General features: G+C 60.4%; 1 protein-coding gene across 3 annotated transcripts; it reads left to right on the forward strand.

The window, feature by feature from the left end:
* The first annotated feature begins 1,074 nt into the window (after positions 1-1,074).
* Positions 1,075-19,157, forward strand: DENND6B (DENN domain containing 6B). 3 transcript variants are annotated; one of them, XR_014226334.1, is made up of 21 exons: positions 1,075-1,218; positions 5,722-5,760; positions 5,840-5,882; positions 6,635-6,747; positions 7,713-7,793; positions 8,822-8,927; positions 9,349-9,428; positions 9,602-9,664; positions 10,268-10,323; positions 11,216-11,338; positions 12,498-12,593; positions 12,673-12,767; positions 13,358-13,423; positions 14,008-14,072; positions 15,131-15,220; positions 15,514-15,567; positions 15,894-16,003; positions 16,704-16,806; positions 17,376-17,450; positions 17,799-18,288; positions 18,372-19,157. XR_014226334.1 is itself a non-coding variant. In XM_082279848.1 (20 exons), exons 1-20 carry the CDS (start codon positions 1,081-1,083, stop codon positions 17,919-17,921), a joined length of 1,719 nt encoding a protein of 572 aa, XP_082135974.1. In that variant the 5' UTR covers positions 1,075-1,080; the 3' UTR covers positions 17,922-19,157. The 3 variants fall into 3 exon arrangements, 2 of the variants coding, with proteins under 2 accessions (XP_082135974.1, XP_082135975.1); XM_082279848.1 differs by having other exon boundaries at positions 17,799-19,157; XM_082279849.1 differs by having other exon boundaries at positions 7,755-7,793; positions 17,799-19,157.
* The last annotated feature ends 1,535 nt before the right edge of the window (positions 19,158-20,692 follow it).

The raw sequence follows: 20,692 nt of genomic DNA on the forward strand, positions 1-20,692 counted from the left end.
TCTGGGACTGACCCTGGCAATAAATAACCCCCAAAAGCGCCTGGGTTTTCCCCAGCCCCTCAGGAAATCTGCCACAAAACTGTGATTTATCCCCAATATTTCCCATTTCCCAGACGTCCACGAGCAGGAAGCAGCTCGTGCATTGTATTCACGTGTCTGAAATCCCACAAAAATCACCGCGTCAAACAATCCCGGGGCACCCTTCGCCCTTTGCCTCGGAAACACCCCCGGGGCTGCTCCCAGGCCTGGCACCGCCCCCGGGGCTCCCAGGTGAATCCTCATTCCCGGGGAAAACTTCTCTAAAACGAACCGGTGTCATTTTCTCACCTTTTGTGGCATCAGGTGGCTTCTACAACAGAATTCGCTTAATGTAAGAACTCCCTTTCAAGCGCTGCCTCAGGTTAGGTCACGCAATTAAGCGTGCATTAGGCAGGTGGAGAATATGAGTTACGGCGGGGGGGGGTTCGTGTAAATTCAAAAGATGTAATTTTTTACCCCTTCCTGAGCTTGATTTGTGGAAATCTCCTCCTCACGCCTGGCAGGGAATAAACGGCGTCTCTTTTCTAAACGGTGTTTGGAGCGCTCCTAAAATCGGCCCCGCGGGACGGGCCCGGGGGGCTGCGCACGGTGATCGGGGAGGCTCAGACCGGGCAGAACCGAGGGTCGGGGAGGCTCAGACCGGGCAGAGCCGAGGGTCGGGAAGGGCCGGGGCTCGGGGAGGCCCAGACCAGGCACAACCGACGGTCCGGCAGGCCCCGGCCAGGCACAGCCAGAGGTCGGGGAGGCTCAGACCGGGCACACACGAGGGTCGAACAGGCCCCGCCCGTCACACACAGGCGCCGAGCGGTGAAGCCGCCGCGGGTTCAGCAGTCCCGGAGCCGCCACACCGCCGCCATGACACCTCCGCGGCCCCGCCCGCGCCGCTCTGCGCGCCCGCTCCCGTCTCGATGGTGCGCGCGGAGCGCTCGGGACCTCCTGGCCGCCAGGGGGCGCGCTGGCGCGGGGCGGCAGCGCTGGGCGGGGTCCTCCCCTCCGGCAGGGGGCGCGGCGCGGGGCGGGCCGCGGGCGGGCGGCGCCGTCATGGACGCGCTGAGCCGGGCCGGGCCCCGGCCCCGCCGCGCCGCCGCCGCCTCCCCCCTGCCCTGGGGCCGCTTCGCCGCCTGGATCGACTGCGTGTGTGTGGTGACCTTCGACCTGGAGCTGGGCCAGGCCATGGAGGTGCGGGACAGCGGCTCGGGCCCGGGGACACCGCGGCAGGGAGCGGGGGTGAAACGGGGGTCAGGGACTGGGGGTGTGGAGGGATCAGGGATGGGGAGAGAGGGAATGGGGGATGGCGGAGTGAAAAGGGGATCAAGGATAGGGATAGGAGGGGATAGAATGGCGTGTGTGGAAAGGGGGTCAGGGATGGGGTGGGGGCAGCGAACAGGGAGGGGAGGGGGTTTCCAGCAGAGATTTGGGGTGAGGGGGATGGGGGATGTCTGTGGGGTGGGGGGTGCACAGGGCAGGGAGGGGCCAGGGCAGCATCCAAGAGCCCTTTATGGATCCCTTCCATGGAATAAGACCTCCCCAGGGTGACACATCCCATGGAGCCAGGCTGGGAGAGCTGGGGGTGCTCACCTGGAGAGGAGAAGCTCCAGGGAGAGCTCAGAGCCCCTTGCAGGGCCTGAAGGGGCTCCAGGAGAGCTGCAGAGGGACTGGGGCCAAGGCCTGGAGGGCCAGGAGGCAGGGAATGGCTTCCCAGTGCCAGAGGGCAGGGCTGGATGGGAGATTGGGAATTGGGAATTGCTGGCTGGGAGGGTGGGCAGGCCCTGGCCCAGGGTGCCCAGAGCAGCTGGGGCTGCCCCTGGATCGCTGGCAGTGGCCAAGGGCAGGCTGGACATTGGGGCTGGAGCAGCCTGGCACAGTGGGAGGTGTCCCTGCCATGGCAGGGCTGGCACTGGAGGGGCTCTGAGGTCCCTTCCCGCCCAACCATTCCAGGATTCCAAACACACAAATTCCCAGCAGGCAGGGCAGGGAGGTGTCTGTGCAGGATTCCCGGGGAAGGGAAGGTCCCTCGCCGGGCTGGAGCAGAGCTGAGCCCCCTGGGGGAGCAGAGGTGGTGAACTGGGACGGGAAGGGCTGGACAGTCGTTCCCAGTTCCCTGGAATATGCCAGTGCCGCTCCTGAAGGAGGATTTGGGGGAAGTTCCTGGGTTCCTCAGGGGCTGCTCGGTGCTCTGAGGACAGGCAGCAGGGAAGTGTGGATTTCTCTGGGCCTGAGGATCACCTCCAACTCCTTCTTATTTCTCCCGTGACTGTGGGAGTCGCTCCTCCATTTGCCCTTTTCTAAGGATGTTGCTCTGGTTTTTGGAGGTTTGAGCCTTCCCAATTTTAAATGCTGGAGCTTCCAAAGGGAATGGGAAGCAGGATGGACCAAGTCCACCTGTTGCTGCTCCCTTGCCTTGAATACTTGACTGTTTCTTCCCGTGGAGCCTGAAAATGAATAAAAAAATCTCCTCCAGACCTGAGTTTCACCTGTTTGATCCTTTTCCCTGCAAAAGCAGGCCTGAAATACCTCAGGAAAGAGAGGAATACTGGGATAATAACTAGCACGGAGGATTTAATGCTTTGTAGCTGTGTTTTAATGTGTCGAGCTGGGTTCTCCCCTGTCTGGGTTTCTCGGGAGGGGCCTTTGCGGATGGGGGATGCAGGAATGTGGTTTGTTCATCCCTGGAAAGGAATTTTCCTTCTTTTTCTTCCTTTTCTCCCTTTGTTTCAATGGGAAAATGTTCCTCATGTGGCAGAAATGACTCAGGAAAACTGGGAACGTCTCAGTGGGGAGGACACAGCCCCAGTGTCCCCGTTCCTTTGGAAAAGCAGTGTGGATTTCTGTTTCAGAGGGAAGGGGGAGGAGCAGGGATGAGACACTGGAAGGGAAGCCAGGAAGAGGAGAAGCTGTGGGGGCTTGGGGTGCTCTGGGGGCACCAATTTAGGGGCTCTGGGGGTGCAAACTTGGGGTCTGTGGGTACAAACTCAGCATTTCTTTGGGTACAAACTCAGGGTGTTTGGGTACAAATTTGTGGGGGGTCTGCGGGTACAAACTCAGGGGGATCTCTGTGGGTACAAACCTGGAAGGTCTCTGAAATTCAGCTCTGAGAGAGTCATAAATTCAAAAAAACTCTGAGAAAGATCCCAAAGATTCTGGAATTCAGCAATTCCCACTCTGCTTCCACAGACAGCGGGGAAGCTGTTGGAAAGCAGAACCCAAATGAAGGCAGAAATTCGATGGAATTCCTGTTCCTGGCCCCTCCACCCTCAGATAATCGGTGACAGATGGCGAAGGGAACAGGGAGGGGGGAGCCACTTTCGGGGCGCTCCTGCCTGCCCTCCCCGCAGCCCTTTGTGCCATCCGAGGCTCCGACTGCTCTCCCACGCTGCCACAGAACCTGGCAATTCCTGCCCCTGCTTCCAGACCTTCCCTGGGACAGGGCTGCTCCCCCAGCCCTCCCAGACAGGGCACTGGTGCGGCCGGGCTGCTCCAGAGGCAGTTCCCGGGATGTTGGCCGGGTTGCCATGACAGCAGTTCCAGGCACCTCCCGAAAGCCAGGGATTTGGGCGGCAACAACTTGTGTCACTTCCATGCTCCTTAGTTCATGTGGAATCACATTAGGATGTGATTGAAGCCCTTTCGGGCTGCTCTGGGGATATCCAGGGATTTTTGCACATCCAAACTTCCTTTTCGTTTGCCTTTTGGAAAGTTGTACAGACTCGAGTTCCTTTTGGCTTGGATCCAAGGTTTTGAACTTTTGGGTATTTGGTGATTTTCCCCCACCCCAAACACAGAGAAACATCAGAGTTAAAGTGAAGGGAAAGCAGAGATGTGGAATTAAGGCTGGAAAAGACCTCTGAGATCATCAATCCCAGCCCTGGAAGTTAGATCCTGATTTTCCAACCGTTTTCTTGCAGAAAGCCCCCCCCAAATCCAGCAGGAGAAGCAGAAGCCTTGTCCAAACCCCTGCTCTGAGTTAGGCAGCAAATGTCGAGGAAAGCACAATTATTCCTGGGATTCCCAGGCTCCTCGTGGATCAGGATCAGCTGTCCAGGGCTCCCCACTCCTGGTCTGGCTGTGATTCCCAGGGAATTAACAGGATAAATGTTTGGGTGGGGATTAATTGGTCCCAGCCACAGGAATGTGTTCGAGGTCCTGCTGCAGAGCAGGGGGAGCAGGGAAGTGATTCCCTGGGACAATCCCAGTCCCTTTCCCTGCAGCATCCCGGCCTTCCCTCTCCATGCTGCCCCATCCCTGGAGCTGCTCCGGGATCATTTTGCCTCTGGATTTTCTCAGCTTTCTGCTCCCAGCGCGGGCTCTTCAGCATTGCTGTTAATTGGGAATTTGGCTGGCTCGGCTGGAGCACCGCCTTTGCCAAGGGATCCGCGGGAATTGTCGGAGCTGGGTGAACTTCCAGCCTCTGGCACGGGGCCACCCGAGCTATTTATAGCCTGGAGAGGAGAGTCAGGCGCTGATTTGAGCTCCTGATTGGAGCAGCGGCTGCCTCTGGAGCAGAACTCCTGGGGCTGAGGATGGAGCTCCATGGCCCAGCCGAGCCCGTGCCGGCTCCTTTCGGCTCCGCTGCAATTCCTGCACTTCCCGGTCAGCAGAGGCTCTGTGGGATCCTTCTCCTCAGGAACCTGCACAGGATCCTGCCCCTGTGCCCCTCAGGTGAGACCCCACCTGCAGAGCTGCCCCAGCCCTGGGGACACAGCAGCAGGACCTGGAGCTGCTGGACAGAGTCCAGAGAGGCCCCGGAGCTGCTCCAGGGCTGGAGCCCCTCTGCTCTGGAGCCAGGCTGGGAGAGCTGGGGGTGCTCACCTGGAGAAGGGAAGGATCCAGGGAGAGCTGAGAGCCCCTTGCAGGGCCTAAAGGGGCTCCAGGAGAGCTGCAGAGGGACTGGGGCCAAGGCATGGAGGGCCAGGAGGCAGGGAATGGCTTCCCAGTGCCAGAGGGCAGGGCTGGATGGGAGATTGGGAATTGGGAATTGCTGGCTGGGAGGGTGGGCAGGCCCTGGCCCAGGGTGCCCAGAGCAGCTGGGGCTGCCCCTGGATCGCTGGCAGTGGCCAAGGCCAGGCTGGACATTGGGGCTGGAGCAGCCTGGCACAGTGGGAGGTGTCCCTGCCATGGCAGGGCTGGCACTGGAGGGGCTCTGAGGTCCCTTCCCACCCAGCCATTCCAGGATTCCCTGACTCTGTGACTGCCGTGGTCTCCATGGATTATGAGAACCACAGACTCAGGTTGGAGAAGCCCTCCAAGGTCATCAGGTCCAGCACTGATGGAATTCCTCCCTCCCAGGGGTGTTTCCCCAGCCATGGCTCATAACCCTCTCTGTGCCACCCTGCAGTGCTGTCCCCACCCCTCATCCCACCCACACCCACCTGCTTTTTTCCAGCTGCATTTCCAGCCTGTCCCTCCTGTGTGTCCTGTCCTGCTCCTGACGGAACAGATGTTTGCACATCTGGAATGCTCCCCGAGGATCTGGGGGTGCTCATGCACTTGGCCATCAGCTCCCAAGATTAAATCTAAAGCAGGAGCCTTTGGGTCTGTCCCCAAATCCAAATAAAACCAGGCTCTGTGACAGGTTCAGAGTTGAAATCATCCCGGGTGCTTTCCTGTAGGATTTTTGGGACCAGGGGGTTGTGGTGGGGAGCTGTGGGGCACAGGGGCTGACAGGCTCTGCTCTCTCTGCAGCTGGTGTATCCCCACGACTTCCGGCTCACCGAGAAGGAGGTAACCACCCTTTCTCCCCGTTTCTCCCTCCTTTGGGGGCAGCTCTGGGGGGTCTCACTGGCTGTTGGTTTTTTTGCAGAAAACGAGCATTTGCTACCTGTCCTTCCCAGACTCCTACTCAGGTAGGTGACTCTGGGGGTGGCAGGAGTGTCCCTGGTGGAAGGACAATCCCTGGGCTGCAGCGGGGGTGAGGGGCCAGCAGGGAGCACCTGGGGCTGAGCCAGGGGCTCCTCATGCTCTGCCGGGTGAGGCCCCCAGGAGCCTGTGCTCCAAGGAAATTCCCAGTGGAGCCAGGAGGGTGAGTTCTTCCTGCGTTTGGGAGCAGGAGCTGGGGAGGGGACTGCTTCCCAGCAGAAATGTCCCCAAACCTGTGTTTGTGCATCACAAAGGGACAATGAGATGTAAATCTGCTCCTCCAGCCGGGCCCTGGGGCTTTAAGAGGTGGCTTTCTGCACTTCCATGGAATCCTGGAATGGCTGGGTGGGAAGGGACCTTAAGTATCATGCAGGGACACCTCCCACTGTGCCAGGCTGCTCCAGCCCCAATGTCCAGCCTGGCCTTGGGCACTGCCAGGGATCCAGGGGCAGCCCCAGCTGCTCTGGGAATTCCATTCCAGGGCCTCCCCACCCTCACAGGGACAAGTTTTTTCCTATAGTCCCTTTTCCTTTCCCTTCCCATTTTCCTTCCTTTTCCCTTCCTTTTTTCCTTCCTTTTCCCCTTTCCCTTTCCTCTCCCTTTGGGATTTCTTTGGTTTCTCCCCTCTGTCCCTCCCCACTCCCGTGCTGGATTTCCCCGTAGCCCCATCCCTGCTGCAGCAGGGCCATTCCCAGCTCCCAGCTCGCTGTCCCTGTGTCCTGTGCTGTCCCTGTCCCAGGTGGCCTCGGGGACACCCAGTTCAGCTTCCGGCTGCGCCAGGCGGGGGGGCCCCGCAGTTCCCCGTTCCAGGATGACGGGAGGTACAACCGGGAGGCCCCGCTGATGCTGCAGGTGGGTCCCGGCCCTGCCCTCCCCTGCCGGGGGAAAAGCCGAGGATTCCGTGGGTTTGGTGTCCCTGTGGAAAATCCTCCTTTCCTTTGGCCGTGGGAGTAGTGAGAAAAGGAGGATTCAGCACAGGGGATTCCTCCCGTGCTCACAAGGAGGGGGAGCGGGACAGGGAACTGCTGGGGGAGGGAATGGGATCGGGGGGCAAAGGTGGGACTGGATCGGGGGAGAGGGAACTGAATTGAGTCAGGGGGACCTCCAGCTGTTTTGGGAGCTGGAGGGGAATTAGGGAGACCCCAGTTTCACTGGGAGAGGGAACTGAATCCAGGAGACCCCAGTTATTGTGGGAGAGGGATCCCAGCCTCAGGGGGATCCCAGCTGGGAGAGGGAACTGAAGCAGGGACACCTCCCACTGTGCCAGGCTGCTCCAGCCCCAATGTCCAGCCTGGCCTTGGCCACTGCCAGCGATCCAGGGGCAGCCCCAGCTGCTCTGGGCACCCTGGGCCAGGGCCTGCCCACCCTCCCAGCCAGCAATTCCCAATTCCCAATCTCCCATCCAGCCCTGCCCTCTGGCACTGGGAAGCCATTCCCTGCCTCCTGGCCCTCCAGGCCTTGGCCCCAGTCCCTCTGCAGCTCTCCTGGAGCCCCTTTAGGCCCTGCAAGGGGCTCTCAGCTCTCCCTGGATCCTTCCCTTCTCCAGGTGAGCACCCCCAGCTCTCCCAGCCTGGCTCCAGTTGGGTCTCTCCTCCTGTATCCCCATGGAAAGCTCTCCCGGAGGGCTGGGATGTGCCAGAGCAGGGGAGTGGCTCAGGAGGGGTTGGTGATTGTGCAGCTGGGCTGTCCCTCACTCTCTGTCTCTCTGTCCCTCACTGTCCCTCACTGTCTCTCTGTCCCCCTGTGTCCCTCACTGTCTCTCTGTCCCTCTCTGTCCCTGTCTGTCCCTCTCTGTCCCTCTGTCCGTGTCCCCGCAGCGAGAGGCCGCTCACTATTTCGGGTACGTGTACTTCCGGCAGGTCAAGGACAGCTCCATGAGGAGGGGCTACTTCCAGAAGGTCAGTGCTGAGTCCAGATCCCAGAATCATCCCTGAGGCTGGAAAAGCCCTCCCAGCCCATCCAGTCCCAGCTCTGCCCCATCCCCACCTTGGCCCCAGCCCAGAGCCCTCAGTGCCACCTCCAAGAATTCCATGGACACCTGCAGGGATGGGCACTCCAAACCTCCCTGGGCAGCCCCTGCCAAGGCCTGAGCGCCCTTTCCATGGGGAAATTCCTGCTGATGCCCACCCTGCCCCTCCCCTGGCCCATCCTGAGCTGTTCCCTCTTGTCCTGTGCCGGTCCTTGGGGACGTCTCAGTCCCAGCAGTGTCCTGAGCTTTGTGCTCTCCACCTCCAGGAGCTCCTTTCAGGCTCCTGCTGATGCAGAACTGAGTTTTTCCATCTCCACTAAACCAGTGAGTTTTCCACTGGAACAGTGGGATTGCTCGGGGAAGGAACTGTCACCCTTGGGTGGGGTTTGGATTCAAAGGGCCAAGTTTGGGGTGGGACAGGAGGTGTTTAAAGGCCTCTCATGTTCCTCATTAATGCATTCATTAATGGTTAGAGGAGTCGGTGTAACAGTGAAACCCCCACTGGGGCTGGGCTGGGGCAGTTGTAAAAACAAGGGTTTATTTCACAGGGAAGCCCCAGTGAGAACAGAAACGGCCCTGCTGGACACTGTTCATTATTCCAAGTTCCTTTGTCTTTCCCCAGAATTCCTTGACTTTGTTTATCTGCCCAATTCCCATTTCTGGAGTTGCTCCTTTGTGCTTCCCCACCTGGAATGGTTTTTGGGAGCTTTGAACCCACCAGCAGTTGATTTTTATTCCCTCTCCAGCTGCTCTCTTGCCAAGCCATGCTCCCATCCCTTTGCTCTCCCAAATCCCAGCTCACGAGCAGGTGGGCAGCAGGAATTCCACCCAAGTGCTGCTTGGGAGCTGCTCCATGGATTTTGGGTTGGGTTTTTTGAGTTTATCCCTCTCTGAGCAGTACAGAGATGTGCAGTGGTGGGGTCAGGGGGGTCCTGATCCCAGATGTGCCTTTCCCAGTCCCTGGTGCTCGTGTCCCGCCTTCCCTACGTGAACCTGTTCCAGTGCCTGCTGCAGCTCATTGCTCCAGAATACTTCGACAAGCTAGAGCCCTGCCTGGAGGCAGGTGAGCTGGGGGCAGGGATTCCAGCTTGGCAGTGCAGGGGTGGATCGGGAGGTTCCTGAAAAACGGCTGGAATGCTCCAAATGGCTTCATTCTGGAGCAAATTCCAGCAGGGAAGGACTTCCTCCTGCTTGTCCAAGTGATAAGCAGGTGTGAAGGAGGGATTGCTGGGAAGGGAGGGGATGGGGCTGTCACTGTGGATGCAGGGCATTCCCAAGGAGTGCAGGGCATTCCCAACGCCAGGAATCCGCTGCCCCTCTGCCAGGCCTTTATTGCCCAGGTCATTCTTCCTGCTTTACCTGCTCTGGGTTTGCCACGAGCCAGGGGGATGTGTGAGCTGGGAGCAGGGAATAATTCTGTGTCAGAACCCCAGGATGAGCTGGCTTTTCCCTCAGGTGACTCTTCCCTCCCCTGTGTCCCTCAGTGTGCAACGAGATCGACCAGTGGCCCCCGCCGGTGCCAGGCCAGACCCTGAACTTGCCCGTGATGGGAGTTGTCATCCAGGTACCTGGGCTGTGCCAGCAGGAAGGGACCTGTATCCCCCAGTCCTGGGTGTTAAATCCCTGTTCACTCCACATTCCCAACCTTTCCAGTCCAGCAGTTGGAACTGGTGACCGGGGAAGTTCCTCCCCTGCCGATCCCATCCCAGGGTGATCCCTGCTCTCTCTGCACTGCAGGTGAGGATCCCGTCCCGGGTGGACAAGCCAGGCTCCAGCCCCGTGAAGCAGTGCAACCAGGAGGTGAGGGGGTGGCACGGAGGGAGCAGGCTGGGAAGAGCTGGATCCTGAATCCTGTTGGGAACCCCTTTGGCCTGGGATCAGTGTGGTCCCCGTGGTTCCACTCCAGGCTCTCGTGTCTGGAGTCACACAGGATTCTCTGCACCCGATCCCGGTGCTTTCCTCATTGTCCCCTTGCTTTTCCTGGGAATTCAGGCCCTGCTGGGTCTCCTGCCTTCACCTTCGAGTTGTTTTGAATTTGCTTTGGATTCGTGCCCCTTTCCCTTCCCTCTGCTGTGACTAACACTGCTTTGGTGCCACATCTCTAACCCTGCCCGGCTCTGTCTGCCTCAGGCTCTCTCCCACCAGAGGAAACCCTGGAAGATAAAGGAGCAGACGAGGGCAGCCCTTCCCATGTGGGAAAGGAGGGAACCTTCCTTAGTTACAGGCACAGGAGTTAAACTGGGATTGAGTCCTGCACCCAGCCCTGCTCGTGCTCACGCCTCAGGGTGGTTCCGTGTTCCTCTGTGGCAGTTGCTCAGTGCAGGTGGAATTCCAGCCGGATGCTCCCATCTCCTCACCGTTCACTAACAGTTACTGACGGGCTTTTCTCCCTTCCTCATCCAGAATCTGTTGCCAGCCCCCCTGGTTCTCCCCAGTGTTCATGAACTGGATCTGTTCAGGTGAGAGGCTCCTCCCAACCCTCTCCCCTCCTCCTGCCGCCCTCTCCCTGCTGGGAGCATCCCACGAATCCCTGGGATGGTGCGGAATCGGACACTGCTGAGTTCCAGGGACTCGTTTGGGATGCTGGGCGGGGTTGGAGCTGAGGGCTGTGCCCTGCGCAGCCCCGGGGCAGGGGAGGGGCCGTGTCCTCCCCAGCTCTGCCCAGAGCATCCGCGGGAGTGTCCCAGCCTGGAGGTGCCATTCCTGTAGCCATCCTCTGGAATCCAGGAGTGTTCTGCTCTCTCAGACACTGAGAGCAACGTTTGTCCATGGAAACCTCCTGAGGTTTAGCAAGGCCGAGTCCAAGGTGCTGCACCCGGGTCAGGGCAAGCCCTGGGATCGATCCAGGCTGGAATGAGCAGCTGGAGCAGCCCTGGGAGAAGGATTTGGGGGTGCTGCGGGTGAGAGCTGGACCTGGCCCAGCCCAGACCCCCTCAGTCCTGGGCTGATCCCAGCAGGGGAGGGGGGATTCTGCCCCTGTGCCCCTCAGGTGAGACCCCACCTGCAGAGCTGCCCCAGCCCTGGGGACAGCAGCAGGACCTGGAGCTGCTGGAGAGAGTCCAGAGAGGCCCCGGCATGGCAGGGCTGGCACTGGAGGGGCTTTGGGGTCCCTTCCCACCCAAACCATTCCAGGATTCCCTGATCACAGGTTGCCTGGCTTTGCTTACAGCGTTCCCTTTAACCTCGTGTAAAACAACTGAGTGACACCTGAATTCCCCTGTGGAATGCTAAAGGTCCATCCTAGATCTCAAATTCCCGCATGGAAGCACACCTGGGGGGGCTTGCAGGCCACAGCTGGGTCTGCAAGTCCTGAACTGCCCCTCTGAGCTCGGCCTGTTCCCATCATCCCAGGTGCTTCCAGCCGGTGCTGATCCACATCCAGATGCTGTGGGAGCTGATGCTGCTGGGGGAGCCCATGGTGGTGATGGCACCGTCCCCAACCATGTCCTCAGAGATGGTCCTGGCCCTCACCAGGTAACACCGTCGGTCTGAGGGACTGGGAGCTGGGACAGCAAATTCTGGCAGCTTTTCCCTCTCCCATCACCTCTGTGCTGCTCACCTGGACTGGGTTTAGTTTGGTTGTGGAAACTTTGCAAGACAAACTGCAAATATTCCATGCTGATATTCCAGCAAGGATAGAGAGGAGTACAAAGGAATCTCCCCTTATGGTTCCAGCCCTGAGGAATGTTCTTGCCCAGCTCTGAGCTCTGTCTTAGCACAAAACCCCACAAACCTGGAGCTTCTCCAGAGAGGTTCAACCAGGCCAATTGCCAGGTCCTGCCCTTGGGTCACCCCAAGCCCCTGCAGCGCTCCAGGCTGGGGCAGAGGGGCTGGAAAGCTGGGAAAGGCCCTGGGGGTGCTGTGCCAGCGGCTGGACAGGAGCCCAGGGGTGCCCAGGGGGCAGGAGGAGGCCGATGGCCCCTGGGCTGTGGCAGCCCCAGCGTGGGCAGAGCCCCAGGGCAGGGACTGTCCCCTGTGCTGGCCCTGCTGAGGGACCCCCTGGGATCCTGGGGCAGCTCCGGGCAGGAGAGCCCTGGAGGGGCTGGGGTGTGTCCAGGGCAGGGAGCTGGGAAGGGTCTGGAGCCCCAGGAGCGGCTGAGGGAGCTGGGAAAGGGACTCAGGCTGGAGCAAAGGAGGCTCTGGGGGGACCTTGTGGCTCTGCACAAGTCCCTGACAGGAGGGGGCAGCCGGGGGGGTCGGGCTCTGCTGCCAGGGAACAGGGACAGGAGAGAGGGAACGGCCTCAGGCTGGGCCAGGGCAGGGGCAGGGTGGGCACCAGCAGGAATTTCCCCATGGAAAGGGCGCTCAGGCCCTGGCAGGGGCTGCCCAGGGAGGTTTGGAGTGCCCATCCCTGCAGGTGTCTGAGGAATTCCTGGAGGTGGCACTGAGGGCTCTGGGCTGGGGCCAAGGTGGGCATTTGGCACAGCTGGGACTGGGTGGGCTGGGAGGGCTTTTCCAGCCTCCCTGACTTCCTGGCAATGTCACCTGTGGCAGGACAGTGCCCTGCTCCAGGCCCCATCCCAGGTGCTCCGTGCCATACCTGGGGTCCCTGTGCCATACCTGGGGTCCCTGTGCCGTGCCCAGGGTGACCGTGCCATGCTCAGGGTGACCATGCCTGTTCCTGTCCCTGCAGCTGCCTGGCCCCGCTGCGCTACTGCTGCGACTTCCGGCCCTACTTCACCATCCACGACAGCGAGTTCAAGGAATACACCACCCGCACCCAGGCCCCGTGAGTGCCCCCTGAGGCACCCTGCCACCCCTGAGGGACACCCAGAGCCACCGGGGCTCAGCCTGTCCCCTCCTTCCAGGCCCAACATCATCGTGGGCGTCACCAACCCCTTCTTCATCAAGACCCTGCAGCACTGGCCGCACATCCTGCGGGTGGGAGAGCTGCGGATGTCGGGTGAGCTCGGGGTGCCTGTCAGGGGAGCTCAGGGTGCCTGTCAGGGGAGCTCAGGGTGCCAGGGGAGCTCAGGGTGCCAGGGGAGCTGGGCCCAGGGCTCTGTGGGGCTGGAGGAGCAGCTGGAGGCTGCAGGGAGCTGCCGGGGCAGGGATTCCCTCGCTGCATTCCTGGGAGAGCCCGGCAGCCTCAAGAGCTCTGGCCTCTGGCTCTGGCCGTGTGTGGGACGAGCACAGAGCTGGGGCAGGGAGTGGGGAGCAGGAATTGCTGTCCTGGAACCTACAGGAGAGGAAAAGCCCTTCCTGGGCAGGAAATGGAGAGGAGAGGACAGGACAGGACAGGACAGGACAGGAGAGAGGTGGAGAGAGAGCAAGAGAAACCTCCTCTCCTTCGTTGAGCACCTCTGTTAATGGGGAAGCCAGGGAGACCCTGGGGATGAGGAGCTGGTTTAGCACATCCTTGTTCCAGAATTCCAGCCGGGAAGGGAGCTGGGATTGCTCTGAGGGAAGAGGGACAAGGGCAGGGCTGGGTGTCCCCCTGGCAGAGTCCCACCAGGAGGGGACAGAGCCTGAGTTGTCCCCTGTGTGTCACAGGTGACCTGCCCAAGCAGGTGAAGGTGAAGAAACTGGCCAAGCTGAAAACCCTGGACACCAAACCAGGTGGGTGGAGGCCTTTCCTCCGGCGTCCTTCATCTGGTTTGCCCTTCCCTGGGGCGTTTGGCAGCAGGAACTTGTGTCCGTTCCCTGTGGATCCCAACGAACCTCCCTGGTGCTGCGTCCACCTCTCTCTCTCCTGACCTGCTGCCAGTGCAGGACAACTGTGTGTCTTTGGGAGGGAAAAGGCCAAAATCAGCTCATGGGATGCCCGATGTGGGGATTTCCTGGGTTTGTGTCATGGATCACGCCTGCTTTTAGCTGCTGGGGGCGGCAGGAATGTGCTCACCAGACAGAGCTGAGCGTCCATCCCAGGCCGTGCCAGGAGCTGCTCCCAGGGAGTTCCCTCTCCCTGAATTCATTGTGGGAAGGTGCTGGAGGGAGCTCAGTGCCCTTTAACGCTGCTGCACTGGCAGTGCCATCATTTTCTGTGGTTTGTAAATGATGTTTGGGATTCCCTGCGGAGCTGCCAGGGTTTGTGCTAGGATCCCTCAGCCCTGTTCTCCCTGCCCCCTGCAGCAGCACCTCAATAGGCAAAAATGTGTTTCTAACTCCTGCTTTTTTCCTGATTCTGTGTTTTTCCCGTCTAGGAATCTACACTTCCTATAAAACATTCCTTCACAAAGACAAAACCCTGATAAAAAGGCTACTAAAGGTGAGCACTCCCACTCTGTCCTGGGTGGGAAAACTGTGCCAGGAGCTCGGTTTGAGCAGACAGAGCTCTCCAGAGGAGCAGAATTTACAGTTTGGGATGATTTAGTCCATAGTGGGACACGTTTGTCATGCCAGGTTTAGGATTTTTCACTTGGTGCTAAGGGTTAAGTCCTGGTGCTAATGATGAACTGGGGGGAACAACTGATATCAAACAAAGAGCCTGAGAAAAACCGGGTTTTGTGTAGTGAAACTTGAAATTTTAATGGATTTGAGTAGAAGGTGGAACCTGGGCTTTGGGATCTGCATGTTGGGATCTGCATGTTGGGATCTGGCTGTTGGGATCTGCATGTTGGGATCTGGCTGTTGGGCAGCACTTCAGGCTCCCTTGGCTGCAGAGCTGCCGGTTGTGTGTGACAGTGAGGGACACCTGAGTGACTCCAGGCTGTGACAGTGGGTGGCACCTGGGTGACTCCAGCTGTGTGTCACACTGGGTGACCCAGCTGTGCCATGGCTGGCACTGGGTGACCCTGGCTGTGTGTGACACCGAGGGACACCTGAGTGACACCGGGTGATGCAGCTGTGACAGTGGGTGACTCCAGGTGACCCAGCTGTGCTGTGGGTGGCGCTGGGTGACCCGGCTGTGACAGAGGGTGGCACTGGGTGACCTGGATGTGCGTGACATGGGTGGCACTGGGTGGCCCAGCTGTGCCATGGGTGACAGCGGGTGCTGGGCTGTGTGTGACACTGAGGGACAGCTGGGTGACAGCGGGTACAGGGCTGTGTGTGACACTGAGGGACAGCTGGGTGACAGCGGGTACAGGGCTGTGTGTGACACTGAGGGACAGCTGGGTGACAGCGGGTACGGGGCTGTGTGTGACACTGAGGGACAGCTGGGTGACAGCGGGTACAGGGCTGTGTGTGACACTGAGGGACAGCTGGGTGACAGCGGGTACGGGGCTGTGTGTGACACTGAGGGACAGCTGGGTGACAGCAGGTATGGGGCTGTGTGTGACACTGAGGGACAGCTGGGTGACAGTGGGTACGGGGCTGTGCTTGCAGGGCATCCAGCGGAAGCGCCCGTCAGAGGTGCAGAGCGCTCTGCTGAGGAGGCACCTCCTGGAGCTCACCCAGAGCTTCATCATCCCCCTGGTGAGTGCCAGGGACACCTCAGGGGACAGCGGGGAGCGGGAGCAGCACCTGGGACAGAGATCCAGGACAGGGAATCCTGGAATGGTTGGGTGGGAAGGGACCTCCGAGCCCCTCCAGTGCCAGCCCTGCCATGGCAGGGACACCTCCCACTGTGCCAGGCTGCTCCAGCCCCAATGTCCAGCCTGGCCTTGGCCACTGCCAGCGATCCAGGGGCAGCCCCAGCTGCTCTGGGCAACACCAGAGGCTTCTCAGCTGTAAATTATTATTTTTATTTTTATCTTTTCTTGCTGTAGGAGCATTACATGGCCAGCCTGATGCCTCTGCAGAGGGCCATCACTCCGTGGAAGGTGGGGTGCACTTCCCAGTCCTCCTTCCCTGTGGGATTGGGAATGGTCACAGGGTGCTGGGCACACACCTGGGAACTTCCCCTGTTGAAGGAGAAGGGTTTTCACTCCTTTAGACATTAATCAAAGTTTGAAACAACCCTTGGGACGGATGTTCCCAGTTTTGCCAGGAGCTGAATTACCGGGAATCTCACGTGAAGATCAGCCTGGGGGTGTTTTTATCCTCTGTGCTTCCTCTCCCACTGGAAGTGCAGCCCTCATTTCCCTGGCTGCATTTGGGGTTCTCTGATGTGGACTTCCATGGATTAATCTGGATTTTCCCTGTGCAGAACCCACCCCAGATCCGCCCGTTCTGCCAGGAGGATTTCATGAAGAGCCTGGAGCACGCGGGCCCCCAGCTCACCTGTGTGCTCAAGGGGGACTGGCTGGGGCTCTACAGGTGAGACCTGCAGGGAATCCTGAGCCCAGCCCAGCTGGGCCAGCCCCAACGCACAGCGAACCCTGGAGCAGCACTGGGAACAAACAGGGAACTCGTCCTGGGTTAACTCGGGATGGGCAGCAAGAGCAAATCCAGGGAAAATTCAGCCCTGGGCTTGGTGTGTTTTAGGTGAGTGGAGACCCTGCAGGGGAGCTTGTCCAGGGCTTTCCTAAGGTTAATTCGTCCTGGATGGGATGGAGAAGACACTTAGTGCAATAGGAGTGGGAAAAATCCGGAAGTTGGATGCTCGAGGAAGGAAAATGGGAAATGCATGGATATGGAGAAGGAAAAAATCCCAGAAAGTGATCAGGAACAATAATCACAGAGTTACAAAATCCTGGAATGTTTGGGTGGGAAGGGACCTCCGAGCCCCTCCAGTGCCAGCCCTGCCATGGCAGGGACACCTCCCACTGTGCCAGGCTGCTCCAGCCCCAATGTCCAGCCTGGCCTTGGCCACTGCCAGGGATCCAGGGGCAGCCCCAGCTGCTCTGGGAATCTGTGCCCATGTCCTGGTGTGTCCCACAGCCAGCTCCAGGTCCCCCTGTCCCCTTCCCAGGGCCACCTCAGGGAGCTCTGGGGCATGGGGGGGTTGTTGGATTGGGATTGTCCCTCTGCAGCTCTGGGACCCCACAGTTCCACGATTCCTGACCTCTCTCCACAGGAGATTCTTCAAGTCGCCCAATTTCGACGGTTGGTTCCGGCAGCGGCACCGGGAGATGACCCAGAAGCTCGAGGCCCTGCACCTGGAGGCCATCTGTGAGGCGGTGGGTGACAGGGACAGTGATCCCTGACACCTGTGTGCCATCCCTCTGGCTCTTCCCAAGCCAGGCTGGAAGCACCAAGGGCTTTTAGTTTATTTTGTCCCAAGTATTCAGAAGAAATTCTTTCCTCAGAGAAGAGAAGGCTCCAGGGAGAGCTCAGAGCCCCTTGCAGGGCCTGAAGGGGCTCCAGGAGAGCTGCAGAGGGACTGGGGCCAAGGCCTGGAGGGCCAGGAGGCAGGGAATGGCTTCCCAGTGCCAGAGGGCAGGGCTGGATGGGAGATTGGGAACTGGGAATTGCTGGCTGGGAGGGTGGGCAGGCCCTGGCCCAGGGTGCCCAGAGCAGCTGGGGCTGCCCCTGGATCGCTGGCAGTGCCCAAGGCCAGGCTGGACATTGGGGCTGGAGCAGCCTGGCACAGTGGGAGGTGTCCCTGCCATGGCAGGGCTGGCACTGGGTGAGCTGTGTTTGCTGTTCCAGGAATGAGGGTGAGAAATCCCCTGCTTACCTTTACTTCAGGCTTTCCTTAGGGGAATCCCTTGGGAAGTGTCCCTGAGGGAAGCCACTCTCTCCTCAGGACATTGTGGCCTGGATGAAGGACAAGTCTGAGGTGGAGATCGTGGACCTGGTGCTGAAGCTTCGGGAGAAGCTGGTGAGTCACTCCCTCCCTGTCCCTGCACTCCTTCCTCTCCCTGGGTGGAGAGAAATGCGGGACATGGATCACCCCTGTGCCTTGGAAAACCTTGTTCTCCCTCCCTGGAGGGCTGGGAAACTCAGGGAAGTTCCGTGTTTGTGTGAAATCCTCAGAGCTGGGAGGATCCAGGGATGTTCTTCACCTCCTGAGGCTCAGGTGGTGTTTCCTGCCTGTTTTTATCCTGAACTGCAGCGGCCACGTGCCAGGGGCAGGGGGAAAGGCCTTGGAACGTGTTCATTCCCATTTCCAGCGCCCGGGGCAGGGGAAAAGGCCCTTGGAATGTGTTCATTCCCATTTCCCGTGCAGGTGAGGGCCCGGTGCCAGCACCTGCCCGTCAAGGAGGAGACCCTGCAGAGGGTGAGTCTCTACATCGACACCATCATCGGCTCCCTGCCCGAGGACCTGCAGGCCGTGCTGCACCACCCCTGAGCCTGGCAGGGCTCCTGGAGCGGGAGAACCTTCCCGGCCGCTCCCAGCCCGCCGGGGCAGCTGCGGCGGCGTTCGGAGAGGAGCTCCTGCCCCGATCCGGCCGGGATCGCACCTGGGGCCGCTTGGAGCGCGCGGGGCGGAGCCGGGCGCTGCTCCCGGAGCTGGGCCGGGGCTGGCCCCGGGAGTTGTCCCCTGGTGGCCGCCAGCAGGGCAGGAGTGACCCCAGGGCTCCGGGCGTGCGGGGCCCGCTCGGACACTTCAACCACGCTTGGATCCTCGGCATTCCCACGGCCCCATCCCGCCCGGGAGAAGCAGGAGCAGCCCTGGGGGGGCTGTGCTCAGGACAGCTCCCGAGGAGGATGAGGAGGTGACAACATCGTCCCTGTCCCTGGACAGCCGGTGGGAGCGAGGAGGAATTGCTGGACATGGAATGCTGCTCTGTTTCTCCAGGGCAGAGCCAGAGGAGGGGCTGGAGCATCCGCAGGGATCAGAGCTCCCGGAGTGCCTGGGAACGGCTGCTGGGAGGAGCTGGCCCCCAATCCCATTTATTCTGCTTGGAAACCCAGCCCGAGCTCCAGGGGCACAGCGGGGCCGGGGCTGTGCCCGAGGCACTGCGAGAGCTCCTGGCAGCCCCTTCCCCATAAAACCCGGAGAAGCTGATCCCCGCAGCCTGTGCCGAGCAGGAACGGGCCCTGCTGCTCTGCCCCTGCTCCAGAGGCAGCTCCTGTGCCTGGGACCCCCTTCCTGCCTCGGGAATGGATCCGCTGGGACCGCGGCATTGCTGCTCCCAGACTGCACTGCACCACCCGGCGGTCCACCCAGGGACGGAATTTTAGCCTAAAAAAAGGGTTTGGGAGGGATGCAGGAGCCTGGAGGGGTTGAACCCAGCACCTCTGCACGGGGCAGGATTGCGGGATTGCTCCTGCCCTGAGCTGGGGCAGCTCCCAGTGCTCCCAGTGGAAGCTGCACCGTTTCCATCAGTCCCTGCCCATTCTCGGGGCTGGGAAGGGGATGGGGGGCTTAGAGGGGGCTGAACTCTTCCCAAATTTCCCCTCTGCAGCCAGGCAGGAGCAGCAGGAGGCCGCTGGGTCTCCCAGCCTCGCTGGAGTAAGGAATTCTGTGCAATATCCTTAGGGATGGTGTAAATCCTGTACGTGTTCCATGTGTGTCCGTGCAGGCCCCAAACCCTCCTGCACAGTAGGAAACCTTAGCTTAAAAAAAAACCCTGGAGCCAAACTGGGTCCTGGTTTGGAGTCTGGGGGGGTTTATTGGGTTGGGAATGGTTGTCCCTGCTCTCGGTCACTCATGGCCATCCCGGTTTTCCAGAGGGTTCACAGCGCCTGGCCCAGCACCTATGGGAGGCTGTGTGTCCCTGTGCCCTTCCCACAGCATGGAATCATGGAATTTGGGTTGGAAAAGCCCTGGAGCCCCTTGAGTCCAACCATTCCCAGCTCTGCCACTGCCACCACTGCCCGTGTCCACAGGGCTTTGAAATCCCTCCAGGAGTGGGGACTCCACCGTGGTCTTGTAGCTGTTCCTCAACAGCCCAAACTTCCTCCTTCAGGAATTCTCCCTCAGGGATGTATTTTTAGCTTTGCATTCCTTGCGAGGAGGCCAGACCCCATCTGCAACCCCAGTATCCCAGATTCCTGGAATGGTTGGGTGGGAAGGGACCTCCGAGCCCCTCCAGTGCCAGCCCTGCCATGGCAGGGACACCTCCCACTGTGCCAGGCTGCTCCAGCCCCAATGTCCAGCCTGGCCTTGGCCACTGCCAGCGATCCAGGGGCAGCCCCAGCTTCTTTTCCAGCCTCAGTGACTCCGGGATCCCGTGCTCCGTCCCTGTGGATCTGCTCTCTGCACGGAGCAGGAAGTGGAAGTTGGGGGTCTCCAGCAGGGAGGGGCTGCGGGTGCCTCCAGCGCTGTGGGACCTGCCCAGCCCCACCTGTGCCCTCCCCAAACCGCTCCAGGCACGAGGGGCCGCATCCAGGGGGATCCTGCCGGGACACCGGGAGCCGTGGGAGGTGTCCCTGCCATGGCAGGGCTGGCACTGGAGGGGCTCGGAGGTCCCTTCCCACCCAAACCATTCCAGGATTCTCTGAGCAGCTGGGAATGTGCAAATCCCGCGGGGGCTTTGGGCAGCCTCCAGGGAACGGGATGCGGTGGGAGCTCAGGGAGCAGCCCCCAGGGAACGGGATGCGGTGGGAGCTCAGGGAGCAGCCCCCAGGGAACGGGATGCGGTGGGAGCTCAGGGAGCAGCCTCCAGGGAGTCGTCGTAGAAAGCCTGGATCCCCCCGGGGCTCTGCAGGGGGGGGCTCCGGGCCAGCACCTCCCGCCGGAAGTTCTCCCTCATCCAGGCATAGACCAGGCAGTGCAGGAACCCCTGCAGGGACACGCTCAGGGCCTGGGGACACGGGGACACAGGGTCAGGGCTCCTTGTCCCTGCAAGGGACAGCCCGGGCAGGGTGGCACAGGACACGGGAGACTTTCCTCTTGGTGTGGCCGATTAAAGCACGTCCCGGGAAGAGCCAAGGAATGAAATTCCAACCCAAAAACCGTGGGAAGAGCCTGCCCGGGGTGTCCCCAAGGGCTGTCACAGCTCCCACGTGGGATGGGGACAAATGTCCAGCCTGGGAGCCCTGGCAAAGGGGCTTTACTCACTGTGGACACGTAGAGGACAAAGAGCGAGGCAGGACTGATGCTGGTGAAGGAGAGGATGGTGAGGAGGAAGGCTGTGGGTGGGACACAGAGGGACATTCCTTGGTGGGGCACCC

The sequence above is a fragment of the Coloeus monedula genome (genome assembly GCF_965178545.1).
Source record: "Coloeus monedula genome assembly, chromosome: 4".
Lineage (NCBI taxonomy): Eukaryota > Metazoa > Chordata > Aves > Passeriformes > Corvidae > Coloeus > Coloeus monedula.